Source organism: Sus scrofa, chromosome 6 (assembly GCF_000003025.6).
Source record: "Sus scrofa isolate TJ Tabasco breed Duroc chromosome 6, Sscrofa11.1, whole genome shotgun sequence".
NCBI lineage: Eukaryota > Metazoa > Chordata > Mammalia > Artiodactyla > Suidae > Sus > Sus scrofa.
In genome coordinates, this window is record NC_010448.4 from 161,556,330 (window position 1) to 161,579,596 (window position 23,267).

Genomic DNA, 23,267 nt, shown 5'->3' on the forward strand with positions numbered 1-23,267 from the left:
TATCACCCAGCAGTCACACCTAGGTGTTTATACAAGTGAAGAGGAAGTAACAGTAAAATTTATGTTCACACAAAAATCTATGCACAAATGTTTATAATGGCTTTATTTGTAGTCACCAAAAACGTAGACAACTCAAGTGTCCCCCAGCTGGAGGAGTAATCAAACTCTAGTATATCTATACAGTGGAATAACAGTCAGCAATAAATAGAATGAACCACTGATGTATTCAGCCATATGGATGGTCTCAAATGCATTATATTATGTGCATTTATATGATATTTATAATTAAATTTATTTAGCATTCTGTAGAAGGCAAAACCAGGGACAGAGAACAGAACAGAGGTTGCCTCGGGGAATTTGTAAGTGGGTGGTGTTGATAGAAATATTCATTTTGATTGAGGATCATGTGAGTTATCAAATCTCACAGAACTATATATTTAAAAGAATGCATTTTACTGTATATAGATTATACCTAAATTTTAAAATGGGAACAAAGTCGTTAAGGCACGTATGATCTAATCACTCCTATCCTTTGATTCTTCTCTAACCTTAGCTCCTACCCCTCTCTCCCTGATCATTCTGCTCCAGCCACATTGGCCACCTTGCTGCTCTGGGGCTTGGCGTTTGCTGCGACTTCTACCTGTAATACTTCTCTCAGATCTAAATGAAACTCCCTGTCCCCCTTAGGCCTTTGCTCTTGAGGCCAACAGTATCTGCTTATTGACAGTTACAGTGTTTCAAGTTGTACCCCTCTCTCTACCAATACTGCTTGTACTTTTCTCCATAGCATTCATCACCATGTGACAAACTATATGTATTTTTCTTGTGTGTGAATTTATTTGTTTTTCTCCCACCCTACTAAAATATAGGCTCCATGTAAGAAGAATTCACATCGCTCAAATGTGAATGCTTTCAATATTCATATAGCTTTAGTAAAACAGAAAGCCCAAGATCAGTTCATATTTCCAACTTATGCTGGGTTTTTTTGTTTTGTTACAAACCTAAAATAATGCAAATAAAAAACTGTATTTGTTGAGCAAACTAAATTGAGGTTTAACAATGGTGTTTACTATGACTGCTATTTGAGTGTGGGCGTCCTTCATGTCATTGTTTTACCGCGGTGTTTACTTACATGAGGCCTTTGCTTTTAGCCAGTTTGAAACTGAGCTGCTGATATATTTTTGTCCTTTTTTACCAGTTAAGCTTGGGTATTCCGATCCTAATTCAGATGTACTTAATATCTCTTCATTGTTTTCTGCATTGGATCACTGGTGTGGGATGTCTGAGGTCTGTTTTCATTCTGGGGAAAAGCCCCGGAGACCGGGTGCATTGAGGAGCAGACATTGTCTGCACAATGAATGGAGTAATGAGCTACTGTTGTTTATTTGACTGTGCTATAATTGGTTGAGTTCAGACAATAATGTAGCATCTGTTGTTATACAGTGCAGGGAAATGTCAAAATAGGAAGCAAGCAGACAGGTGGATTAAAGGGAGAACAGGAGGAGAAACCAGGAAATATCACATTGAGTTCTGATTTAAAGTAGGTGCAGAAGGAATAATAATAATGATAACCAGACCAACGATGCTGTCATCTGTTGAGCACAGTATTACAGCATGTGCTTCAGTGCTGGGCACTTCTCACTAATTTGAACGCTGACCATGTGTCAGTACTTGCTAAGTGTTGTATAAACATGACCACATTTTATACAAGAACCTCTGAGGACGATATTGTCAGCCCCATTGCATAAGATAACTGAAGTTCATAAAGACTGTCATGTCCTCAATGGCCAGGTATTGAACCACTGTCATACGCAAAGCCTGTTTCCTAACCTTACCTTACATTTAATTTTAAGATTAAAGTGTTTTAAACTCTAGTGTTAGAAGGCAGTATAGTGGAGTTCCCGTCGTGGCTCAGTGGTTAACGAATCCAACTAGGAACCGTGAGGTTGCTGGTTCGATCCCTGGCCTTGCTCAGTGGGTTAAGGATCCAGCACTGCCATGAGCTGTGGTGTAGGTCGCAGATGTGGCTCGGATCCTGCGTTGCTGTGGCTCTGGCATAGGCCGGTGGCTACAGCTCCGATTCGACCCCTAGCCTGGGAACCTCCATATGCTGCGGGTGCAGCCCTAGAAAAGGCAAAAAAAAAAAAAAAAGATATGTGCCCTTTTTATGTATGTTGTATTTCAATTAAAACTTTAAGACGACGAAATACATGACTTAGAACAAAAGATAGAGCTGTTACTATAGAACACTGATTCAGATTTTCTTTTAATAAGTTTATATATTTATGTAAAAATACACATGAAAAATTAATGGCGAGTGTCTGAGGTGATGTGAAGTTTTAGAAACAGGTGGTAGTGATGTACATGGTGATGTACGTGATGGTGGTGATGTGCACGGTGATGTATGTGATGGTGGTGATGTGCGTGGTGATGTACGTGATGGTGGTGATGTGCACGGTGATTACGTGATGGTGGTGATGTGCGTGGTGATGTACGTGATGGTGATGATGTGCACGGTGATGTATGTGATGGTGGTGATGTGCGTGGTGATGTACGTGATGGTGGTGATGTGCACGGTGATGTACGTGATGGTGGTGATGTGCACGGTGATGTACGTGATGGTGGTGATGTGCACGGTGATGTACGTGATGGTGGTGATGTGCACGGTGATGTATGTGATGGTGGTGATGTGCACGGTGATTACGTGATGGTGGTGATGTGCGTGGTGATGTACGTGATGGTGGTGATGTGCACGGTGATGTATGTGATGGTGGTGATGTGCACGGTGATTACGTGATGGTGGTGATGTGCGTGGTGATGTACGTGATGGTGGTGATGTGCACGGTGATGTATGTGATGGTGGTGATGTGCGTGGTGATGTACGTGATGGTGGTGATGTGCACGGTGATTACGTGATGGTGGTGATGTGCACGGTGATGTACGTGATGGTGGTGATGTGCACGGTGATGTACGTGATGGTGGTGATGTGCACGGTGATGTACGTGATGGTGGTGATGTGCACGGTGATGTATGTGATGGTGGTGATGTGCACGGTGATGTATGTGATGGTGGTGATGTGCACGGTGATGTACGTGATGGTGGTGATGTGCACGGTGATGTACGTGATGGTGGTGATGTACATTGTGAATGTACTTAATGCCACTGAATTGTTCGCTTAAAAATGGTTAGAAGGGAGAAGTTCCCATCATGGTTTAGCAGAAACGAATCTGACTAATATCCATGAGGACGTGGGTTCGATCCCTGGCCTCACTCAGTGGGTTAAGGATCAGATGTTGCCCCGTGGCTGTGGTGTAGGCTGGCAGCTATAGCTCCCATTCGACCCCTAGCCTGGGATCCTCCATATGCTGTGGGTGTGGCCCTGTGAAGATTTGGATTCGATCCCTGGCCTTGCTCAGTGGGTTAAGGATCTGGCATTGCCCAAGCTGCAGTGTAGGTCACAGATTCCGCTCAGATCTCATGTTGCTGTGGCTGTAGCATAGGCTGGCAGCTGCAGCTCCGATTAGACTTCTAGGAACTTGCATACGCATTGGGTTCGCCCCCCCCCAAAAAAAGAAAAAATGATTAGAAAAATTAATGGGTGTAACACTCAAATGATGACAGTGGCTGTCTCTTGGTGGTGAATCTAGAAATTGATCGTAATGTTTTCTTATCACTTAATCTAGTTTTTTCAATAAATATATTACCTTTATAAACAGGAAGAATGCTTTTTAATCTCAAAGATATTGTTTTAAAGAACCACCCGTGTTAGAAATAGTCAAATGATTCTATTAATACTTTAGAAAATGTATGTAACTAATCCACAGAGGTAGTTTCCCCCACAAACAACTCTTGGTTAACCCTTAAGGAACACATACATGGAAAGTTAATCTGGGAGTTCCCTGGTGGTACAGCAAGTTTGGGATCCAGCATTGTCACTGCTGTGGCTCAGGTTGCTGCTGTGGCACAGATTTGATCCCCTGGCCTGGAAACTTCCTCATGGCCAAAAACAAACAAGAAGGAAGGAAGGAAAGACAAGAAGGAAGGAAATTAATCTGAACAGTTGATGATGAAAAGAGTCAGACCTCAGAGAAAGGAAACTCAGGATGTTCAGTTCTTGGTTCCTAGAAATAGAAGCCATCAGTTCCTGTTTTGGCGCAGAGGAAATGAATCCGAGTAGTATCCATAAGGATGTGGGTTCGATCCCTGCCTTGGCTCAGTGGGTTGGGGATCCTGCATTCCTGTTGGCTGTGGTGTAGGCCAGCAGCTGTAGCTCCTATTCCACCCCTAGCCTGGAATTTCCATATGCCGTGGGTGCGGCCCTAAAAAGAAGAAAAAAAAAAAAAGTAGAAGCCATGAGTCTAGAGTCTTTTAGCATTTATTGAGCACCTACTATGTCCTTAAAACCATACTAGGCAATTCCACTGCATTATTTCAGTTGACATGTTAGTTTACTCCTTATCTTAACATATATATTTATTGAGGAGTTCCCATCGTGGCTCAGTGGAAACGAATCTGACTGGTATCCATGAGGACACAGGTTCGATCCATGGCCTCACTCAATGCGTTAAGGATGCAGTGTTGCCGTGAGCTGTGGTGTAGGTCACAAAGGTGGCTCGGATCCCGAGTTGCTGTGGCTGTGACATAGGCCAGCGGCTATAGCTCCAAATCAACCCCTAGAGCCTGGGAACCTCCGCATACCACAGATGCGGCCCTTAAAAAAACAAAAAAATGACAAAAAAAAAAAAGGGGTGTGTGTGTATTGAGCATCTATTTTGGGCTATGCCCTATACTTGGAATAAAAAGTAAAATATTTCCATGTCCTTATGGAGATTGCAGGCGAGTGGTAAAGCCAGACATTTAAAAATAAGTATAGTACAGTAGCGTGAATGCTATAGTAGACATAATTAGAACTCAATTTTGATATACATGGGTTCATCTATTCATTAGGTTGTTAATATATGACAATGTTACTAAAATAGTTTAATATATGAAAATATTTAGCTGAAACTCACTGCTGGCCCAGAACACTAATAAATAAATTCCCACTCATGTTATCCCCCAAGAAAGATAAAAGTTAAGTGGTTTAACTTTCTAGTCTTGTGGTTTTTGAACTACATTTTTGTCTCCATTTCTGGGTATCAGTTTCCCCATATAAAAAATGAGAGTATAGACCTATTTAGCCAATGTGACCCCAAGCAACCATTCATTAACTAAAGCCTATTATGTCTCAGATGCCACACTGCGAACTTTACATATAATGTGTATTTTGTGTATATAAACGCCCAGATTAACTTTTCATGTTTATAATCCCTATGAAGTAAGTGGTATTATCCAGTGCCTCCAGAAGGAAAATGACCTCTATATCGTAGAAAAGACCAGCTTTTTCTATATACTGCAGACATTTTGAATGCTTTTTTGAAAATACTTCTGTATTAGAACCAAAAAAAATTATCCTAAGTAATATAGAAAGTAATTTCTTATCTGTACTGGAGTCTGAGCAAACTTTGTTCTCTGTTGGTTATTTTAAATGTACTTTAATAGGTAATACATTTACATAAGTCAGAAATAAAAAAATATAAAAAAGCATATTCAGAAAATGCGCTGTCACTTTTTCCACCCTGTTTTCCTCCATCGTATGTAGGTTACCATTGTTGTGTGGTTCTTTTTGTGCAAGTTTATTGATTTTTCTCCAGAGAAACAAACTATTTATTGGTTAACTTGATGTATTTTTCTCTTTTTTTTCCTGAGCATTCCTTTATGCTTTTAGTTTATTTTCTTCTCAGCTTACTTTCCATTTGTTTTGTTGGTGTTTTTTTTTTCCTTCTCCTAGTTTCTTTTTTTTCTATTTTTCTTTTAAAAAATTTTTATTAAAGTATAGTTGATTTACAGTGTTGTGCCAATCTCTGTTGTACAGCAAAGTGACCTAGTCACATAGATATAGATATATATATATACACACACACACGCACACACACACTCCTTTTCTTTCTTTCTTTCTTTCTTTCTTTCTTTCTTTCTTTCTTTCTTTCTTTCTTTTTGTCTTTTTGCCTTTTCTAGGGCCTCTCCCACAGCATATGGAGGTTCCCAGGCTAGGGGTCAAATCGGAGCTGTAGCCACCGGCCTACACCACAGCCACAGCAACACAGGATCCGAGCCTCGCCTGCAACCGACACCACAGCTCATGGCAACGCCAGATCCTTAACACACTGAGCAAGGCCAGGGATGGAACCCGCAACCTCATGGTTCCTAGTCAGATTCCTTAACCACTGTGCCACTACGGGAACTCCCACACATTCCTTTTCTTATATTATCTTTCATCATGGTCTATCCCAAGAGATTGGATATAGTCCCCTGTACTATACAATAGGACCTCATTGCTTATCCATTCTAAATGTAATAGTTTGCATCTACTAACCCTAATTTCTCCGTCCATCCCACTGCCCCCTCCCCCTCGGCAACCACAGTTCTGTTCTCTATGTCTGTGAGTCTCTGTCTCATTTGTGATAGGTTCATTTGTGCCATATTTTAGATTCCACATATAAGTGAATATCATAGGATATTTGTCTTTGTCTTTCTGACTTACTTCACTTAGTATAATCTCTAGTTGCATCCATGCTGCTGCCATGTGGCATTATTTCATTCTTTTTTATGACTGAGCTAGTTTGTTAAGTCTGATTCTTAATTAACTTATTTTTATTATTTCTTTTTGAATGATATAAGAATTTTAGGACTATAAATTTCCTCTGAACACAGCTTTAAATGACTCCCATAGATTCCAACATGAAATTTCAATAGTCATTATTTTATAGATATTCTGTAGTTTTCATTTATATTTCTCCTTTGAGAATTGTTTAATGAAAGAGGGAGTTTTTTTGTTTTTTCCCCCCAAAGGGAAGACTGACACCAGACTTTGAAAATTATGTTGAGGGAGTTCCCGTCATGGTGCCGTGGTTGACAAATCCGCCTAGGAACCATGAGCTTGAGGGTTCGATCCCTGCCCTTGCTCAGTGGGTTAAGGACCCGGCGTTGCCGTGAGCTGTGGTGTAGGTTGCAGACGCAGCTCGGATCCCGCGTTGCTGTGGCTCTGGTGTAGACAGGTGGCTACAGCTCCGATTCGACCCCTAGCCTGGGAACCTCCATATGCTGCGGGAGCGGCCCTAGAAAAGACAAAAAAAAAGAAAAGAAAATTGTGTTGAGCTTTTTGGGGAACGTATATTCCAGTCCCTCTCACTCACATTACTTGATTATAACAGTTGTGAATTAATTGGGAGAATTTTTGTTTTTTTATCAGTGATAAATTGGGAACATGGAAATGTGAAAGTAACCAGAAACAGAATATAACTGTACAGCTGAGCATGCTTATACTAGGCGTATTGGTCTGAGGAACCTCCCAAAGTGCTAGGACAAAAAGGTTTTAGTGAATTTCTGCCATGAGCAAGGCCATCTGCGACTTCTAACCTCCTTCCACTGGAGTATGTTGAATGTGAAGCAGTGTAATACTGTAGGTTGGGAACTGGCAAGCCTGCATTCGAGCCCAGCTCTAGCCATGAGGTCTTCCAACTGCTTCCCCACCTGTTTGAGTCTGTGCAATCTCCAGGTCAAGTACCTGGACTTGGCCAAATCTCACAGCAACTTAGCAGCAAGGCTATAACTTAGACCATAGTCTCCTGCCTCCAGTAAACCTGATAACTTAATTTCTTTCCATTCCATGGCATTTCTTTATTGTAACCAAAACAAACAAACAAACAAACAAAATATATATATATATATAAGAAATTTGCCTTTTTTTTTTTTTTTTTTTTTTGTCTTTTGTCTTTTGTTGTTGTTGTTGTTGCTATTTCTTGGGCCGCTCCCGCGGCATATGGAGGTTCCCAGGCTAGGGGTTGAATCGGAGCTGTAGCCACCAGCCTACGCCAGAGCCACAGCAATGCGGGATCCGAGCCGCGTCTGCAACCTACACCACAGCTCACGGCAACACCGGATCGTTAACCCACTGAGCAAGGGCAGGGACCGAACCCGCAACCTCATGGTTCCTAGTCGGATTCGTTAACCACTGCGCCACGACGGGAACTCCTTTTTTTTTTTTTTTTTTTGTAGAAATTTGCCTTTTTTAATCATTTTTAAGTACAATTAGGTGGCATGAATTATATCCACAATGCTACAACCATTACCACTATTTCCAAAATTTTTCATCACCCTCAACAGAATCTTTCCTCCATTTTGATGTTAATATATTATCCAGAATTCTACAAAGTCTTCAGTCATTTCTAGTTGGAAAATGTATGTTTTCTCTGTTGCTTGCTCTTGCTTGTGCTCTCTCTCTCCACCCTTCCTCCGTCTGTATGGAGGAGTGGAGAGAAAAAGAAAGCAAGCAATTGGATGTTTGATACCTCTTTCCTCAATCACAAATACTTGAGCCCTTCAGTAAAAAAATAAATTACCTTTCTTTTCTTTTTTTTTTTTTTTGCCTTTTCTAGGGCCGATCCCGAGGCATATGGAGGTTCCCAGGCTAGGGGTCCAATCGGAGCTGTAGCCACCGGCCTACGCCAGAGCCACAGCAACACGGGATCCGAGCCACGTCTGCAACCTACACCACAGCTCATGGCAACGCCAGATCGTTAACCCACTGAGCAAGGGCAGGGATCGAACCCGCAACCTCATGGTTCCTAGTCGGATTCGTTAACCACTGCGCCACGACGGGAACTCCTACCTTTCTTTTCTATGTAGTTACCTATCAATTTATTTATTTATTTATTTATTTTTTTCCCACTGTACAGCAAGGGGGTCAGGTTATCCTTACATGTATACATTGCAATTACAGTTTTTCCCCCACCGTTTCTTCTGTTGCAACATGAGTATCTAGACATAGTTCTCAGTGCTATTCAGCAGGATCTCCTTGTAAATCTATTCTAGGTTGTGTCTGATAAGCCCAAGCTCCCGATCCCTCCCACTCCCTCCCCCTCCCATCAGGCAACCACAAGTCTCTTCTCCAAGTCCATGATTTTCTTTTCTGAGGAGATGTTCATTTGTGCTGGATATTAGATTCCAGTTATAAGTGATATCATATGGTATTTGCCTTTGTCTTTCTGGCTCATTTCACTCAGGATGAGATTCTCTAGCTCCATCCATGTTGCTGCAAATGGCAGTATGTCATCCTTTTTTATGGCTGAGTAGTATTCCATTGTGTGTATATACCACATCTTCCGAATCCAATCATCTGTCGATGGACATTTGGGTTGTTTCCATGTCCTGGCTCTTGTGAATAGTGCTGCAATGAACATGCGGGTACATGTGTCTCTTTTAAGTAGAGCTTTGTCTGGATAGGTTACCTATCAATTTAATGTGTCATCAGGGTGGGATTTATTTCATTTAGTTGCTTATTGGGCTAATAGTAAGAAAATGAAAACATAAGCTTCTGTTGTTCAAGCATTAGGCTTAGTTAATAAGTAGGCAATAACTTTTTGATGAGTTTGTAGAAAGCAGCAGGTTTTTTCTAGTTTCCCACCCCCCGCAGTAATTTAACACCTCATTTTTGCCCTTTTTAGGCCATCCGGCTTTCCTTGGAGCAGGCCCTGCCTCCAGAGCCAAAGGAAGAAAATGCTGAGCCTGTGAGCAAACTGCGGATCCGGACCCCCAGTGGCGAATTCCTTGAACGGCGTTTCCTGGCCAGCAGTAAGCTCCAGATCGTCTTTGATTTTGTAGCTTCCAAAGGATTTCCATGGGACGAATTCAAGCTACTGAGTACCTTTCCTAGGAGAGATGTAAGTTCCCATGCCTATCTTGGGTAGTGTGTCCAAATGGGAGTAGCCTGTCATTAGAGCTGGACAAAGTAGTCCAAGAAAAGCCCCATGGCACAGCTTATCAAAGGCCACACACTCAGGAGTCCCTCTTTGTTCTGCACCCTATTCTCTCCTCAGCCTTGGGAGAAATATGGTTCTCCAGGCCACAGACATGTGCCTAGTAGCCTAAGTAAGAAATTAGGCACTAGGTCTTTCTTCCTAGCTATTTCCCCTATTCCAGCATTCCTACAGGTGTTCACCAGATCTCACCTCTATATACCTTACAATAGACCTGAGAATTGTGTGCTTAACAACTTAACAATTAGATCAGGGTCAATGATTATAGTTATGCTATAGTTATGCCATTAATGAGTTATGCTAAACCAAGAATATTTTGTGATTTGATAGTTCTTACTAGCCTGGGAAGTCAGGAAGGGGGAACTATCTTCACTGTATGTCTGTGCTTCACCAAAGTTTTCGATAGTTTCTCTTAGTATTTTGGGGAAAAGTAAAGAGATGTAAATCAACAGTTGGGTAGATTCATTGTTGGTTAAATGGATGTGTCCAAAAATTTGGTTAAGAGACTGCTCTCTCCCTAAAGGGAACCAAAAGACTCTGTATTTAATCCTTTATTCCTCACCATACTTTATTTGCAACTTAAATGAAGACACTATCAGATTTATGGATTATGAAAAATAGGATTCAAGAAACCCTTAAAATAGTGAAACAGTAGGCAAAAGTGAGCCTAGACAAATTTTACAGAAATAGGGATAGAAAAAGATGCCTACATTAGGTTTAGAAAATCAATTGCTCAAGTATGGTATGGAGAAATCATGCTTTTAGCAAAGGCTATTGTGGTTAATTTATACATATATAATGTATTGTGACAGCCAACAAAAAGCTAGGTACATTTTTAGAGGTATAATCCCAAGAAGAGGATGGCTTAAATCCTGGGCAACACCACGAAGATAAACTACCCCTGAGTAATCCTTAGACTCCATGCTGAAACTCCAGCCTGAAGAAACAGGAGCTTATCTAGAGCAGGGCTGGTGGGAAGGTGAGGGAACTGGAGATCATATCATTTGGGGAAGTGATTTTTCCTCTAGAGAAGGAAAGGCCATGGGAGATGTAGTTGTCTTCTTGAAAGCTACTTGAGAGCCTGCCATGAAAAAGAGGTATCTGGCATTGTGCGGCTTCAATGATAGAATGGGACCAATTAGTTAAAAGTTACGGGAGGCAAATTTGGCCCAATATATGAAGGCTACTTTCTAAGAAGGAAATATTTTGTGTTGTAAGGTAGTGATTTTTCTTTTTTTTTTTTTTTTTTTTTTTTTCTTTTGGAGATAATGAAGCACTACTGAATTATCCCTTTTCAGTAGTAATGGATATACATGAAGAAGGAGTCACTCCTGGTATTCCTACTTTATGTGAAAGGGGGCTTGGACTAGCTTATCTCTAAGATTCATTTTAAATCTTAATATTCTTTAATTCCATTATGATTTGGTAATGTGAGGTTTGGAAACCTAGACTTCGTCTAACACACCAAATCCAAGAACTTGGTTAAAGCTCATCTTAGTCCCTCACATCAGCAGGGTAAATTTGGATTTGCAGGATAGAGACAGAAACTCGTGGTATGGGTTTAGCTCTACTACTCAGCCACAAATCCCCTCAGCGGGGTGAAGACCGTACCACTCTGTCTGAGCCAAGGAGACTGAAGTGGACCATAGGTGCTAAACATTGTCCCCTCTCTCACTGCCCTCACCTGCTGCTCCACCCTCTTCCTCTTTTTTTCATATGTAAGATGCACAGACAAGCATAAGGGGACACATGCATGCACATGCTCTGTGGACCACATGGCAGGGGAAGAAACTACCTTAAATTCTGACACTGAAGCTGAATTCTAAATGTGTAGAAAAGAGGCACTTATCAAAGGGTAGGATCAGCCTGGTTCTCGTGCTGCTTCCAGCCTGTAATGGACCATGAACATCTCACCTTGGAGAAGCTCAGGAGGTAAGTTAGGACCTAAGGTGAACCTTAACCCAGCACTTAGTTTCAAGTCACTCCCCTTCTGGGCCTCATCTATAAAGTGAAAGTACAGGAAGAAAAGGATTCTAGGGACTTTCCTGGCTTTTAAAATTAATCTTCCTTTCAAATTAAATTTTAAACCTGATTACTGGGGGTGAGGTGGAAGGAACAGTCTCTTAAAAGAAGCTTGGTTTTATGATCAGTATTAATAACCTCTTCCCGTAGGATAAAAATGTGGACTGTAGAAGGTTGCTATTAAAAAGAATCAGGCAGAGTTCCCACTGTGGCTCAGTGGGTTAAGAACCCAACTAGTATCCATGGAGATGCGGGTTTGATCCCTGGCCTCACTCAGTGGGTTGAAGGATCCTGCATTGCCATGAGCTGTGATGTAGCTCGCAGTTGCAGCTTGGATCTGGCATTGCTGTGGCTGTGTCATAGGCTGGCAGCTGCAGCTCCAATTCAGCCCCTAGCCCAGGATCTTCCATATGCTACAGGTGCGGCCCTAAACAGAAGAAAGAAAAAGAAAAAAAGAATCAGGGAAACTGTGAAGTGAAATGCAAAGGGTTCTTAGGCTTGCAACCTACTTGCCTTGAAGTCTTTTGACCAAGCATTCAGCCTTTTCAGTGCAGATGTGTTAAGTGCCAGTGTGGATTGGCCCTAAATTGGAGGGTTAGTCACTTGGCCTTGGAGGAAATTTACTCTTGATTTGGATCTCAATCACTCACCCTTTGTTTTATGCTGCTGAAGAACACTATTCAACCTGGTTAACAGTGTCTTCTTCCAATGTCCCTTTCTCACCTGACCCCATCTCTACCTCCATCCCATCCCAAGGCAAATTTGGGCCAAGTTTGGCCTAGTTGCCCAGAGAAAATGTCTAACCAGAAAGGTTTGTTTCTGCTGGAAAAATCAAGAGCTTCCCAGTATCCATCACAGGTCCATTTTATGGGCCTTGGTCAAACCTGAAAATATTCTAAAACCGTACTCTAATCATTCCTTTACTTATTTGACAACTCTTTGATAACTCGCTACTGCACAAGGATAAGTACAGACCCCTTAGACCCCTTAGAATATTTTAGAATATTTTCAGAAACTGATCACAATCTCGTCCATACCTACGTAAATCTCATTACTTAATCTCATCACCAGGAGATAGGATGTTGCTCACTTTTCACTAAAGACACAAGACACTGTCATGCCTTTGTGTTTTTGAAGATAGTTTGTTCTGTCTTCCTTGAATAGCCACCCTCCCTCCTTTTCCTGACTTGTTTGAACTTGTCTTTTCACGCCCAGTTCGAATGTCATCTCCTCCCAGAAGCCCTCACTTCTCCCAAGCTCTTCACCTATGTACCCACTGCAGTTTATACAGTCGTCTCCAGCTGACCTGTCCCGTTCTGTTATTATTTATAGAGACTGTCCATATCAGGTTCATATCTATCTCCCCTGAGGTTCTCAGCATGGTGCCCCACACATAAGCATTCAAGTTACTGTTGTCAAGTGTTAATAACCTCAGGTCTGATCCTAAATCCCCGATTCCAGAGTGAACTAGAGATAGAGAGGCTGTTCCAAAAGAGAACAGATGCTGTGGGCCCACCCAGATTCCAGACCCAGACCTAAACCCAGAAAGCCCACCCAGGCCTCATTAGACCTCCTAGAGCTAGGGGTGGGATAAGAGTTAATGGCCCTTCATCCTTCTCTGAATGCTCTTTCAAGTTGAATGACTAGTGTTTTTGCAAGGCTATTCTATAACAGCCATCTGTGTCTGTAAGGATTAGGATCTAATTTGTAAAAGTCATCTTAAATTACAGCCAAACTAAAGACTGTTAAAAAGCGCATCTTAAGACCTTGCCTTTTTAATAACAAATAACGTAAGACTTAACTCTAGGAGTCTTATTGTGTCTTCAGCCTTCTTTCCACAAAGCAGAGACTACTTTCTCACCAGCGGACCTGTTAAACTTTCTTCTGCACCCCCCCCCAATCAAAACAATACTTCCTGTTCAGATTTCCCAGCTGTCCAACTCTTTACTAAATGTCTTCTGGGCACACCACGGAGTTGAGCAATGTGGCCAACCAAAACAGCAGCAGATACACGTCTTCCTAGGAGAAGCTGACTGTCAAGATGCTGAGAACACTGAGTTGTTTGTTTTGTTATATTGTTTTCCATTTTGCCAATAACAGTCACCAAGATAAGAAGTAGTATTCACTTCTAGAGCTGCCTCTAAACTTCTCTCAAATCTGTTCTTTTCACTCTTTCCCCCCACATAACTACCCAAGTCTTCATAACCCAGGTTAAACCTACACCATCCTAATTGATTTCCCTGCTCCAGTCTTGCCTACCCCACCTCAAAGATTATTAGCTGTGCAAACCTTAAACAAGGTACACCCCTCTGTAAATCCCAGTTTTCTTCTCTGTAAGCTAGAAGCAATAAATTCTCTTTCTCCCAAGACCATAGCATGTCTCAAATAAGGCAAGGTATATAAAAGTGCTTTGTAAACTGTGAGACACTCTCCAAATATGAGATGATGATCATAGTGATTCTCCAGTAACCGAATTTTCAGGATAAAAAATTTTCAATAGTATTTATTAAGGGCTTACTATATACTATGCACTATTCTAAGTGTCCCTTATGCATTATCTCATTTAATGCTAAAAGTTATTTTCAAAGTCAGTATTCATACTGTACTCACTGAAATGGGGAAACTCAGGTATAAATGAGGTTAAGTAACTTGCCCAATGTCAGTAAATATCAAAACCAGATACAAACTTTAGAGTCTGTGGTTTCAGTCCCTATGCCATCATGTCTCCAGAGTCAAGTAAGGAATGAATTAGTGAGGTGGTTTATTATCTAGAAAAGTATTTTCAATGTATAAATGAAACTCAGTTGTATACATTTGGAAAGATTTCATCATTTCTGATTTCTTCATATTGTCCTGAAAATTTTTATTTCTAAGTCACAGCCAGATATAGGTAAAGTATACACTTAGTTGTATTTCCTACTCTGTTAATCCAGGCACTGTGCTAAGAGCTAAGGAATGAGGCACAGTCCTTTCTTAGAGAATATTGTGGCCTCTCATATAAATAATCTCATAGTGCAGCTCACAGAGTGGTCCTAACAGTAGGCCAGACCAAAAGGGCAAAGAAGTCAGAGCTGGCCTGGGCGACCAAGAAAGGCCTTGTAAAGGAGGTAGCAGGGGAACAAAATTTTGAGATGATAGGATTTCTGGTGGATTGATAAGAGAAGAACATTCTCCAGCAGCTAGGACAGCTTGAGGAAAGATTGGAAGGTGCAAGGCATGACTAGACAGTGGAGCAAAGACCAGACTGGTTGAAATATGGAGTCTGTATCATAACGTTCTGAGAAGAGGCCAAAGGGGATTGTGTGAAACCTAGAACACCAGGTAAGGGAGCTTGTCTTTATTCTCTATAGTTTGTCAAGCAAGGGAATGACATAGTCATCACGGTTACCTTCAGTATAAGAATAGCCACCCTGGAGTTCCCGTCCTGGCTCAGTGGTTAACGAATCCGACTAGGAACCATGAGGTTGCGGGTTCGATCCCTGGCCCCGCTCAGTGGGTTAAGGATCTGGCGTTGCCGTGAGCTGTGGTGTTGGTTGCAGACGCGGCTCAGATCTGGCATTGCTGTGGCTGTGGCATAGACTGGTGGCTACAGCTCCGATTTGACCCCTAGCCTGGGAACCTCCGTATGCCACGGCAACAGCCTAAGAAATGGCAAAAAGGGAAAAAAATAGTCACCCTTACGTTACTCCATAATGTACAGAGTCGCATGACCTGGCACATAGTAGGTGCTCAGTAAATGTCAATCCTCTGATCTCTTTCTACTCTCAATATCTCATTGATCTCAATCAGTCTTGTGGCTTCAAATGTCGTAAATACAGTTACAACTCTGGTGTGTCTCTCCAGCCAAATTCTTGCCTGAACTCCAGGCATTTGTGCATACAACTGTGCCTGTTCAGCATCTCCCATTTATGTCTGATTGGCATCTCAAATTAAACATAGGCAACACTGAACTCCTGATTTCTGCCTTCCTCCAAACCTTTTCCCCTCATAGTCATCCTCATCTCACTAAATGGCAGCTTCACTCTTTTTGTTCAGGCCAGAAACCTTAGAGTCATCCCTAACTCCTCTTTCTCTCATTTTTCTACCCAAGTCATAAGCAAATTCTTTTGGTTTTAGCTTCAAAATATATTGTGAATCTACTTTTCACTGCTTCTACAAGTAAGCCGTGGTCCAAGCACATCCCATCTTGTCTAGATTATTGTAATGGTGTCCACACTGTCCACTCTGTCATCACCTGCCCCCTCTCCCCCTTTCACTCTCTTATTCCAAAAAAAAAAAAACAAACAAACAAAAAGGCATAGTGATTTTTTAAAATGATTTTTATTTTTTCCATTATAGTTGGTTTACAGTGTTCTGTCAATTTTCTACCATACAACAAGGTGACCCAGTCACGCATACATATATGCATTCTTTTTCTCACATTATGCTCTATCATGCTCCATCATAAGTGATTAAATATGGTTCCCAGTGCTATTAGCAGGGTCTCATTGCTTATCCATTCCAAACGCAATAGGTTGCGTCTGTTAACCCAGGTTCCCAGTCCACCCCGCTCCCTCCCTCTCCCCCCCCTTTTTTAAAATATTAAGCAGATTGTGGCACTTCTCTTCTCAAAACCCTGTAATGGCTTCCCATCCCGTTCTGAGTGTTTGACAGGCCCTCCCTGATGTCACTCCCTAGCATCTGTGTCTGCACTCATTCTTTTTTCAGTCACCCTGGCATCCTTGCTGTTTGTGAAAAACCACAAAACAGTTTTCCTGCTTTGGGTCCTTGTACTTTCTTCCTCTTGATACCTTTATTGTTCTTGTTCTTACTTCCTTTACGTCTCTACTCACATATTACCTTCCAATGGAGGCCTTTTCTGACCAACCTGTATAAAAAACCAGTCCTCTTTCCCCCGCTCTGACCCTACCTTCCCTACCTTGCCAGACTGGCAAAACCTATGCCTTTTACTCTGCTTTTTTTTTTTTTTTTTCCTCCCTCCACTGAACTGATCACCATCTGACATAAGAGAGATTTACTTGTTTACTATCTATACCGTACTAGAATAAAAGCTTTTTGAAAGCAGGAACTTTACTTGTTCACTGCTATGCACCTGACATCTAGAATAGTGCCTGATACTTAATCGATGCTCAGTAAATATCTGTTGAATAAATGAATGAAGCAAACAGCCCAATAATCTGTCTACCATTTGTTGAGTTCCCACTGTGTGTTGGATAGCTCTGCTATGTTCTGGATAGAAATCATTTAATTGAATCCTTATAACAACCCTATGAGATTGGTATTATCCTTACTTTATGTTTTGTGTTTTGGGGGGGTTTTTTGGTTTTTTTTTTTTTTTTAGGGCCACACATATGGCATATGGAGGTTCCCAGGCTAGGGGTCTAATTAGAGCTACAGCTGCCGGCCTACGCCACAGCCACAGCAACCCCAGATCCAAGCCACATCTGAAAACTGCACCATATCTCACAGCATCGCCGGATCCTTAACCCACTGAGCAAGGCCAGGGATTGAATCTGCAACCTTATGGTTCCTAGTCAGATTCGTTTCTGCTGAGCCACGATGGGAACTCCTATCCTTACTTTATAATTGAAAAAAAAATAAAATAAAAGCACAACTAGATTTCAAACCAACGTTCAAAATCTATTATACCGAGTAAATATTATCTCCATTTTGCAGTTACAGAAACTGAAACTCTAATTTAAGTGTATTGAATAAGATCACATAGCCAGGAAGTGGCAAAGCTGGAAATTAAATATGAAGGTACTAATTCTTTTTCTGTTATATCTTACTGGCAGTTTGGAAAGGTGAATTGACATGGAGAAAGACTTAAGCCAGAATAGTCAGGGGATGTTAACAGTACTTAAAATGAGACTGAAAATGCAGCCAAGCAGGGGAAGATTAGAAAGATGGTCGTATGTAGTCTGCTAATGCCTGGACTAAGTATTGTGATAAATGGTTCCCAAGGTCAGTCCCCTCTGTACTTGGAGTCAGACAGATCTTTGTTCTAATACTAGTACTTCCATCCATTTGCTAAGTTATACTGAGTACATGATTTCTATTTTCTGTATTTCAGTTCCTTCATCTTTCAAGTGAGGGTACTATCGTGTGTCCTCACAGATACGTGGGATGATAAGATCGAAAGTGATAATGAAAACACTTGGTAAATGGCAGAGGGCCGTGACGTTTGATTTGGTAGTGCTGAGTTTCTTGGATCCATTTCCAGCAAGTCATTGCTTTTGACCTGTCTCTAGCCTTTAAAAAATAAGTTTTTAGATACATTCTTTATTCTTAATACGAGAGTAATCTGCACTTTGTCACTTGGATTATAACAGGCCCTTCCTTGGAAAAAAGTCCACTATTTATTGCATTTGCCCTAGTGCAGGGAAGTGTGTTCTGAGCATTGGCAGTCATGACAGGGGAGCCAGCAGGATGCTGTAATATAAGGAACAAGTTATCAGGTGGACCTTGCATGAGTCACATGACCTCTATAAACTGGTTCCTTCACCTGTAAAAAGGCAGATAATAATACCATCTATGGGATGGTCTCAACAATTAAGTGAAGTGATTTGAGAGTGAGGACTTGACACAGTAGGTATTCAGGACACATGAGGCTTTAAGATGTGTAGACCTTGTGCTGGGAGGGAATACACAGCTCACCAACTGAACATGCCCCTGGGCAGGGTGCTGTGTGTAGAAGGAAACCATACCATCGCACTTTCAGTCAGACTTTCCTTTAAGGAAGTTTATTCTGGAGCTCCCATTGTGGTTCAGTGGAAACAAACCTGACTAGTATCCATGAGGACGCAGGTTCAATCCCCGGCCCCGCTCAGTGGGTTAAGGATCTGGCATTGCCATGAGCTGTGGTGTAGGTCAGAGACACAGCTCGGATCTGGTAATGCTGTGGCTGTGGTGTAGGCTCTGCAGCTGTAGCTCCGATTCAGCCCCTAGCCTGGGAACTTCCATATGCCATGGGTGTGGCCCTAAAAAAGATTTAAAAAAAGAAAAGAAAAGAAAAAGTATATTCTCTTCTCCTCCTTAGCTGGGAGTGCATGGGAGTATAATTAAACACCAGAGAGAGAGGTTTTCAGTAAAATGTGTTGGTAGAGTTTTCTGCTTAGTTTGATTTTATTTATTTACTTATTTTTGTTTTATTTTTATAGGGCTGCACCTGCAGCATATGGAGGTTCCCAGGCTAGGAGTCTAATCAGAGCTGTAGCCGCCAGCCTACACCAGAGCTGTGTCTGCGACCTTCACCACAGCTCATGGCAACGCCAGATCCTTAACCCACTGAGCGAGGCCAGGGATCAAACCCACAACCTCTTGGTTCCTAATCGGATTTGTTAACCACTGAGCCACAACGAGAACTCCATTTCTGCCTTGAATCTGAGCCTTCCAACAGTAAATGGATCGCTGATGTGGAAGTTTTCTTTGAAATTTTTGTGCCTAATTTAGTGATCTCTTGGGTTCCTACGGTCTTTTCCAGCTTTCAGTCAGACAAGGATAATATTATTAATGTGCTACTTTGTGCCAGACACTTTAGAAAGTATTCTCTCAATCTGTGTACAAACCCTAAGGCATAGATGGTCACCCCATTTAACCCGATAACTGAGGTTAAGAAACACTAGGTATTATTCCAGGGTCACATACATAGTAACTGACATAATTGCAGTTTGAACCTCCAGAGCCTATGCTTTTTATCCTAAACAGAAACCTTTTTCTTATAATGTGTCAGAGGGCTCCCCAAGACCACTTCCAGGTTTACACAGGATGAGTTTAATTCCTGCACATGTGACGTGTTGCCAAGCAGGGAGGCTTATTAGGGTCTCAGTGTCCGGGGTGATCATATAGGTACCCTTCGCCTGGTACATACCTAAATTCTAGAATCTTAGAAGGAAAGCAGGTGTTCAGCCTCAACTATGTTGTTTGCACAAGTCATCTAAGGTAGCGAGCTACAACACTTCAGTTCTGGGAATAGTGAGAACCCTCCCAAATGCCAAGTTCCCAGACACCAACCAAAGGCCGACTTTGTAGGCAGGCTTTTCAAGGAATAGCAGCTGGGCCTACTATGTTAACTCTTTTCTGTACAGTTCACCCCCTCTGCTCTTGACCGAGGCATCAGTTCATAAAATCGGTAGGAACATACATACAAGGTAAGAAAAACCTGTAGTATTGATCTCAGGTATTTATGCTTTTTTAGGGATCCTGGACTTAGCCAGCAAAAACGAATTCCATTAACCGTTACGGTCTGTCTTAGGAAGCCAGATGGCTCTTCCTTAGGTTTCTGTATTAACCCTTTTTTTTCACCTGGCCCAAGGTATCGGTTCAGGTAGAGCGTAATTCTAGCTAAGTTGAAGCTGACCAGAACATCTTCCAGGGCTGTGGCAGTGTCATGATATCAGGGTACACACAGGGAGAACAATGCCAGAGGGTGTTCGTGGTACCCCTGGAAACAAAGTTTACAAGTGTCAGAGCACCCCAAGCTGGATGTAAAGTAGTCAGGCCCATGTGGTAGCTCCCACCATTGGGTTCTCAGTCAGCAATTGAGTTCAGCCCTTAGTTTCAAAGGGACTGCCTGAGGCAAATCTCAAACCGGTTTGCTTGTCCATGACACCACTTTAGTCACCTCCTGAGTGCAGACGACATCTGGAGGCGTCTGGAAGTTAAAGAGCTGAGGCCAGCCCTGCGGTCTCATAGACACCACTGTCATGTGTGACTGTAGGCTCAGCAGTCAGTTTGAATTCAAGGCACTTGCAGCAGCTTGGAAAGGCAGCATGAAGAGTCATCCTTCAGGAAGAGGGGGAATTTCCCAGGAACAGTTTTGAAAAGCAAAGCTCTTTAATGCTTCTGCCTCCCCAGGGGCCAGGGTTTTGGTTTTTTGTTTTGTTTGTTTTGTTTTGTTTTGCTTTTTCTCCTTTGTAACAAAATCATTGTGTCTCATTTAGCAGTCATAATTCTACTTTTTTTTTTACTCATCCCCTACTCTCATCCAGAGCTTTCCTTGGGAAGGACTGTGTATGCAAAAGGGACAAAAGGTTTTTATAGAAAACCACTTTATACAACTTAACTAGAAAGACACATCATGTTTAGGAACTGGTTAATACAAAACCCTGAATTATGAAAAAAATTTCAGAATGACTTTTATATTACTCCCACCCCTTTTGTCCTGTTCATTTATCCAGTGAGCAGCCTAGAAAAGATGCCCTTTTTGAGAAAAGCAGCATTTAATTATCTAACTGTCTTTCTAAGATGTGTGCTCCCAGAGAGAGGTGAGAGAAGTGGAATCAAGCTGTTCATTAGTCCATTGTTGCAAACTGCAACTCTTCTGGGAAGTTGAACACAAGTCAACACGAGGGAGACATCCCCCAAAGGAAGTCGAGAGTCCATTCTGTCAGGAGTGAGCAGAGGGGCCACACTCCTCGTGAAAAGCTCTCCCCCAGCTTGTAGGGGTGCAGTCTCTGTATCAAATATAAGCCAATCAACAGCTCAATTTTAGGTGGTCCCATCAAAAGCAAGCCCTTTCCTGTGGGCATTTGTATGTGACCCAGATGGTACAGATAACATCCATGATGTTTTCAGAATTTCAGGGCCTACAGAGAGGTGTCCTAAACCCACAGTGGTCCCAGAGTCAAAGTCCTGGTCGTTGAGCTTGTTCTTGCTTGTGTTTCAGCACAGTGCATTCTGATACCAAAGCCGTTCACAGCAGGCAATATCAGGTTTTAGTTAAGAGTCAGATCAGGACAATTAGGATTTATGGACCTAGAATTCCAGTAGAAGCCAGCCACTTTTTCTTCAGAAGCAACAAAGGCAAGATGCTATAGGGCCAGACAGCTATTTGTTCCAAGTTCAAATGACAAGCAAGGCTTTCTTGAGCCTTTTTGTCCTTGTCCAAATTTACCTAATCAAAAACACGCACAGTATACTGGAAAATCATCAGCCTCTAAAGATCAGACGTCTGATTTTATATAAAAGCTCATTAGCGAACTAAAAACTGCTTTTTAAAATGCCCAACATGGGGAGCTCCTGTAGTGGTGCAGCAGTAATGAACCCGACTAGTATCCACGAGGCTTCACGCAGTGGGTTAAGGATCCGGCGTTGCCGTGAGCTGTGGTGTAGGTCACAGGAGCGGCTCAGATCCTGTGCTGCTGTGGCTGTGGTGTAGTCCAGCAGCTGCAGCTCTGATTCAGCCCCTAGCCTGGGAACCTTCATATGCCACAGATGTGGGAATAAAAAGCAAGCAAGAGAGAAAATGCCTGATAAGTAAATAAATAAAATGCCCATAAACAAATAAATAAAATAAAATACCTGAGGTGTATCTCTATCTGGAGATTGCCTCTCTTTTCTATGTTGTCTTCCTTTTTCCAGAGGGTCCAATAAACGCAAATCATTAGTTCTAGAGACTTGTTCTGTTACTCAAAGAGTTTATTAAATTCAAACCCACTTACCAACAGCAAAAAGCAAGGCAGTTGTGTTCTACTAACACTTGTTAATTGCAGCTTTCCCTAGTTGAGCTGATTCCTTTAGCATTTATGAAATTAGAATAGTGTGATGTTTTGAATCCATTTTTACTGTATACCCAGATGTAGTAGTAGCTACAAAACCATTTTTTAATCCTCCTTTTTTCTCATTGCAAATTTACTTAACCATCTAGCAGTAAATTTAGCATCACAGAGTTATATTAAAGTTGCTTCACTTTGCTATATACCTGAAACTAACACAACATTATAAGTCATCTATACTTCAGTGAACTTTTTTAAAAAATTGCTGGGGGGTAGTTCCCATCGTGGCACAGTGGTTAGGAAATCCAACTAGGAACCATGAGGTTGTGGGTTCGGTCCCTGGCCTCACTCAGTGGCGTTGCCGTGAGCTGTGGTGTAGGTTGCAGACGCGGCTCAGATCCCGTGTTGTTGTGGCTGTGGTGTAGGCCAGCGGCTACAGCTCTGATTGGACCCCTAGCCTGGGAACCTCCATATGCCGCGGGATCGGCCCTAGAAAAGGCAAAAAGACCAAAAAAATTCAAAAATAAATAAACAAATAAATAATTGCTGGGGGAAGATCCCTTCTAGAGTGCAAGGGAAGTTGAGGAGGGAGCCATGCTAGGCTGCTGCAGCAAGAGTGAAACAGCCCAGCTGAAGAAATGGCTGAAGTATTTTTCTCCCTTAATTTTCCTTCTGTTTTATCTAAAATTGGGCTCCAATCCTGGGAACGGATTTAACTTTTTTTTTTTTTCCTCTCACTTAAAGGAGAGAACAGTACAAACTTTTAATATTTTTGGCCCATCCAATCTCTTGCCACCTGAAAGAGAAAACAAACAAAAGCCAAAGGCATTACCTTTCCATCACTTTAGCCAGAACAGCCAAAAGAGGTCAGGGGAACCAATAAGCCAGTGCT

The 23,267-nt window shown here is 41.9% G+C and overlaps 1 protein-coding gene across 2 annotated transcripts in view; it reads left to right on the top strand.

The window, feature by feature from the left end:
- Positions 1-23,267, top strand: part of FAF1 (Fas associated factor 1) — a 429,817-nt gene that overhangs the window by 382,415 nt on the left and 24,135 nt on the right. For both annotated transcript variants that reach the window (XM_021097816.1, XM_021097817.1), the window contains exon 18: positions 9,546-9,761. In XM_021097816.1, coding sequence (XP_020953475.1) covers positions 9,546-9,761 — 216 coding nt within the window. The remainder of the gene's footprint in view (positions 1-9,545; positions 9,762-23,267) is intronic.